At 45.9% G+C, this 6,000-nt stretch overlaps 1 protein-coding gene and 1 non-coding gene across 6 annotated transcripts in view; both read right to left on the bottom strand.

Moving 5' to 3' along the window:
• FAM208B (family with sequence similarity 208 member B) overlaps window positions 1–3,736 on the bottom strand; it is a 70,363-nt gene extending 66,627 nt beyond the window's left edge. For all 5 annotated transcript variants that reach the window (XM_018057295.1, XM_018057298.1, XM_013968582.2 and 2 more), the window contains exon 1: window positions 3,215–3,736. In XM_018057295.1, coding sequence (XP_017912784.1) covers window positions 3,215–3,275 — 61 coding nt within the window. In that variant the 5' untranslated portion in view covers window positions 3,276–3,736. The remainder of the gene's footprint in view (window positions 1–3,214) is intronic.
• Window positions 5,422–5,493, bottom strand: TRNAW-CCA. Its single transcript has one exon. It is a non-coding gene; the product is annotated as a tRNA-Trp (tRNA).

Raw genomic sequence — 6,000 nt, forward strand, 5'->3', positions numbered from 1 at the left:
GACACGACTGAGCAACTGAACTGAACTGAAAGAATAATATAACTATTTAAAAGATTATCAACATATTCCTCCTTCTTCTCAATATGTAGTTCGGTGAGGCCAGATTTTCTGCATCTACTTCAACCAAAACAATATTTTGCAAGAGACTGAATGTAGAAGCAAACATGAGATTCTGGTCATGAAAGATATTTGGGAAAACTGTAAAACAATGCCACTCTTGCCACTAACTTATTTTGGAAAAATTACTTTTCATTAAAAATGTCTAAGATTTACTATTATTATTACTATTTTTTAGAGCTATCAATATACCATATGTTTATAAGCATAAGCAAATGCAACAATGTCTATATTTAAAATTGGTTAGTTTTAATATCTAATATGACTTAATCCACATAAGCAAAAGATCTTTGAGAGGTATTCAATACTTTCAATACTTGTAAAGGAGTTCTAAAGTTTCTGAACTGAACTACAGGTATACACTTCAACAGGGATGAATCTCAGAAACATAATGCTTAACAAAAGTAATTAACAGAATATGCAATATGATTCTACTTAAAGTTCAAAAACATGTGAAAGTAAATAATATGTTGGGAAAAAATACATACACAGTTGCTAAAACTGTAAAGAAAAGCAAGCGAATAATTAACACCAAATTCAGGATGACGATGGTCATGGGGGCAGAGAATCCTGTTTCTGGGGAAAGACATACATCAAAAGCTTCCAAGTACTTGTGATGTTCTATCAAGCAGAGTATACAGATACACTTTTCTTTTTAACAGTACATATAAATGGCATAGTTCATTACAAAAAAATTTAATAGAAGAAACGAGGAGACATACCTATTATCCTAGAAGGAAAAACCCAAAAGAATGTCTCTTCTCAAATTGATCTACAAATTCAATGCAATCACAAACTATATCACAACCAAATTTTCTACAGAACTTGAAAATATGGTTCTAAATTTCATCTGGAAGAAAAATGCAAAAGAAGAGCCCAAAGCTTTTCTTCAAAAGGAAGTACCAAAATATACCTTAAAGCTACAGTAATTAAAACACTGCAGTAACAGATAAATGGGTCAAATAAGAAAGTCAGAACTTAAAACAGCAAAGGATGTTTGTTGCTCAAAAATGCTTAATATTCTTATTACCCAGGAAAGATAAACACTTAAATGAGATGTTATTTTCAAGTATTAGAAAGTTAGTAAAATATTACCATCTGGCTAGTGGGGAGATAAAACACACCTTTTGAGAAAGTGAATATAAAAGGATACAATCATTTGAGGGTAATTTAATAGCATTATGATCTATCATCCTCAGAAGGAATCAATTCTATGATTCATAAAAATACTTTGATGAGCACATGAAGCAGTGCTTATAACTGCAGCATTTAAGTTATAGGGAAAACTTGAAAATAAATGTGCATCAATAGAAGAATGAAAGACTTATTGGATAAATAGATACCATATCGATCGAATGATACTTAATAGATATACCACACTGCATTTATTTAACAAACCCTACATCTCACCCAAACTTTTAGACACTTTGTAGATTTTAAATCATTTAAGCAACTATTTCTGGGTTACAAGAGATGCCCCTGATATAGCTCTTTTTAAAAGAAAACACAAAATTTCAAATACTGGTCTTTATCTTCCTCAAAACAGTTGTGAACAAACACAGCTTTCTCCAAACTGGGTTATTTATTTACTGATGTACTGAACATATTTACCGGAGAAGGCAATGGCGCCCCACTCCAGTACTCTTGCCTGGAAAATCCCATGGATGGAGGAGCCTGGTAGGCTGCAGTCCATGGGGTCGCTGAGCGACTTCACTTTCACTTTTCACTCTCATGCATTGGAAGGAAATGGCAACCCACTCCAGTGTTCTAGCCTGGAGAATCCCAGGGACGGGGGAGCCTGGCGGGCTGCCGTCTATGGGGTCGCACAGAGTCGGACACGACTGAAGCGACTTAGCAGAACATATAGAGCTATCTGGTTCTATTATAGAAAGCATCTTTTTCAACAAAAAAGTATTCTTATACTGTTAAGGAATAGCAGCTTTGTTATGAACCTCCTGAGTAGGCTTACTACCAATCTCAAAGCCCATAATATTAAATATCATATCTACACCCCTATCCCTTTCTAAAGCTTCTGAAGGGGAACACTATGGGCCTTTGGATCACCAACGTTACTGCAACTAACACCATATGCTACAGCAACCCTTAAATCTAGAATATATTCTGAAAAACCTTAACCGTTCTCCCTTTGAGGGACAAAAAGGGTAAGAGAGGTGCATTTAAATTTTTAGATTTCAAATAGACAAGTGGTGATTAAGTGAAACGAGGCTTTTCGAAGGATCTTCCCCACAACCCACTCCAGGATTCTTGCCTGTAGAATCCCATGGACAGCGGAACCTGGCGGGCTACAGTCCACGGGGTCGCCCAAAGTCGGAGACGACTGAAGCGACTTGGCATGGCATGCCACGTCCCCCACAACTACTGCTTGTGCCACCTTCAAACTGCTGGGTTGCATGGACCCACCTACGGTGACGCGATACTTCAGTTTTCAGCTAAAGAGGCCTCCCTGGAGAAAGACCTCTTCCTTCTTTTACGTCTACCTTAAAAAGAAGAGGTCACATAGAGCCACCAAGGGTCCACAGAAAGGAAGCGGGGGAGCGGACTTCACCAGGGTTCCTGAGGAAAGTGCTTCCCAGCCAGTCCCAGCCGGAAAATCAACGCCTCCATTCAGGGTTCTCACGGCGTCCGTGAGGATGCCGCGGTCCTCTGACAGGCAACTCCGAGGAGGCGCCGAAGCCGCCAGAGACAACGCCTCCTAGAGGGGCGGGAGGAAGTCTGAAGCGCCACACTCCAGGAGGACGCCGAGAGCCTGGAGACAGGTGGAGACCCGAGTGTCGGCGGCCGGGAGGCCGCGCAGAGGCAGCCCAACAAAAGCGACTCTGAAACCACCGCCCGGCGCCCTGCTCACCCGGAGGAACGCCAACAAGGCAAGAAGGCGTGTGTCAATCCAACAGCCTCGAGAAGCATGTAAAGTGGACAGCAGTTTAATTTTTTAAAAGAACAAAACAGAACGTGACAACGGCGAGCTCTCTTACTGCATATACCTCCACGACCCGAGCGGCCACGCCGGGCAACTCAGCCCCGAAGGACTCGCACCTGCCGCGTCCCCCGGGCGGGCGTCCACGAGGGACGGCCTCACCTGTTCTCTGCGCCGCCGCCGCCCTGGCGGACCTGACTTCAGAGTTCAGTTTCCTCCTCATGCTGAGATGCTGTCCGCGCCTCCACGCGCGTTGCCTCCCCTCCCGGCCACGCGTGGCAGATCCCGTCGGACCCTGAGACCGAGCAGGGCTCGGGCCGCCTTCTCGGCTGGGGAGCCGTCCGCCGCCCCTGGCCGGGACTCCCCTCCTCCCGGTTTCCACGCGGCCCGCGTCAGCAAAGGCTCGTCAGCTGCGCGCGGGACTCTCCACGTCGTAGCCCGTTCTGCTTCTCCGCCCCTGTCAGGAGCGCCGCCCGGGCGTCGCGGGGCGGCCGCGACGCGCCGGCGGGAGGGACGCTGTCCGGGCTGTCCGGGTCTGGAGCCCGCAGGCTCCTCGGCGCTGGTCAGCCAAGCGTCGTCCCTGCCCCCAGAGGGTCAAAAGAAGGCACGGACCCCGAGGCGCCCCACTCCCTAAGGGAACATGTCGACTTTCCCAGTGACGGACGCTGGAACCCGGAAGTAAAACCCACGCCCACAGGAAGACGTGATGTGGGGGGAGAGAAAGTGAAAACTGAACTGTGGCTGCCCCCTAGGGAGGGCACGAGCCAATCGCTGAGAAGAAGCCGACGCGCAGGCGCGGGCTGCGGCCGGCGTCCACGCGGCGCTCGCCTCTCTCCTCTGAGCAGGCGCGAGGCCTCAGGACGGCCCGGGATTGGATGATGGATTCTGGCGGGTGCAGCGGTGTCGCGAGGCGTCTTGCGAGGTGGACGCGTAACCGGAAACGGAAGGCGTGCAAGGGGAGCGGCCGAATCCTTGTGTCGATGGCCCCGCACGCGCTACGGGGTGTTTGTTCGCCTCACGATTGGGAGTCTTTCAGTTCAGTTCAGTTCAGTTCAGTCGCTCAGTCGACCCCATGAATCGCAGCACGCCGGGCCTCCCTGTCCATCACCAATTCCCAGAGTTCACTCAGACTCAGGTCCATCGAGTCAGTGATGCCATCCAGCCATCTCATCCACTGTCCTCCCCTTCTCCTCCTGCACCCAATCCCTCCCAGCATCGCAGTCTTTTCCAGTGAGTCAGCTCTTCGCATGAGGTGGCCAAAGTACTGGAGTTTCAGCTTTAGCATCATTCCTTCCAAAGTATACCCAGGGCTGATCAGAATGGACTGGTTGGATCTCCTTGCAGTCCAAGGGACTCTCAAGAGTCTTCTCCAACACTACAGTTCAAAAGCGTCAATTCTTCGGCGATCAGTTTCTTCACAGTCCAACTCTCACATCCATAAATGACCACTGGAAAAACCATAGCCTTGACTAGATGGACCTTTGTTGGCAAAGTAATGTCTCTACTTTTCAATATGCTATCTAGGTTGAGGGGCAACAAATAGCGTTCTTCTACCAATGAGAGATACTAAGTGCTGCACACACTTAACCGTGAACCAGGCACTGGACCTCGTGGTAGGAATGTAATGACTCACTCATTCAGTAGCACCTTTTAAATTGTTTACTGTGGCCGGCTACTAAATTAGGCGGTAAGATTACAGTTGTGAGTAAGCTAGACAAGGACCTTGCACATTGTGGTGCTTATTCTAGAGGTGAATGACAAACAGTAACAAGTAAACCACTTCCATCCCAAGAACAGAATTTCATTTACTAACACTGCTGTGAAAACAAGCCAGCAATGCTGAGGATAGGGTTGGAGCCTGGAAGCTGGGGCAGAAGAGGGAGAGCGTCAACATTTCACTGTATAAGGGACATTTGGGGTCAAACCTCAATAATGAAAACAGACAAAATCAGTTTTTGGAAGATGTGGAGGAAGAACTTTCTAAGCAGAATACAAAGCAAGTACAAAAACCCTAAAAGGGAAATTATGTTCAAGAACTGAAAAAAATTGGCTGTAGAAGCAATCAAATATAACTGATATTTTCAAAGTACACAGAATCAGTATATACAACCCACTGGTTTATCACAAAGCGAATGTTCATGAAACCACCACTCTGGTCAAGAAATAGAACACTGCCAAAACCCCAGGAGCTCCCTCTTGTGATATCTCTGATCAATACCCACTCCCTTTAGTGAAAGTGAAAGTGAAGTCCCTCAGTCGTGTCTGACTCTTTGTGACCCCGTGGACTGTAGCCTACCAGGCTTCTCCATCCATGGGATTCTCCAGGCAAGAATACTGGAGTGGGTTACCATTTCCTTCTCCAGGGGATCTTCCCCACCCAGGGATCGAACCTGGGTCTCCTGCATTGGAGGCAGACGCTTTAACCTCTGAGCCACCAGGGAAGCCCACCCACTCCTCTTACCTACCAGCAAACCTAACAAGCAATATAATTTCCATGGTAATCTCTTCTTTCCTTTCTTAGTAGATTCACTGCATAAATATGCAACCCCTGAACTTTATCATTTAGTTTTGCTTGTGGTTTGAATTTTATATAAATTGAATGGTTTAGTGCTTGGTTTCTTTGGAGTAACATGGTGGAACTTATGTTTTTGTGTACAATTTTTCATTTTCATTGCTATATATGTAGGTCTGCATGTAGTACATTTTCTTTGATATGTAGATAGACGTTTTCATTGTTTCCAGTTCTTGGCTATTATGAATAGTACTGCTTGAACTTTCTTATTCATGTCTCTTTGTACACACTGGCCTCATTTATGCTGGGTATATAACATGCTGGAGATGCTGGACATGATAATTTGGATTTTTGCTTCAGCAGATAACTTTCCCTTTCCCTCTTCTACTGTTGGTAAGGTTTACTTTTCTACCCATTTATATTGTTCTTGGTCATA

The sequence above is a fragment of the Capra hircus genome, chromosome 13, assembly GCF_001704415.2.
Source record: "Capra hircus breed San Clemente chromosome 13, ASM170441v1, whole genome shotgun sequence".
NCBI lineage: Eukaryota > Metazoa > Chordata > Mammalia > Artiodactyla > Bovidae > Capra > Capra hircus.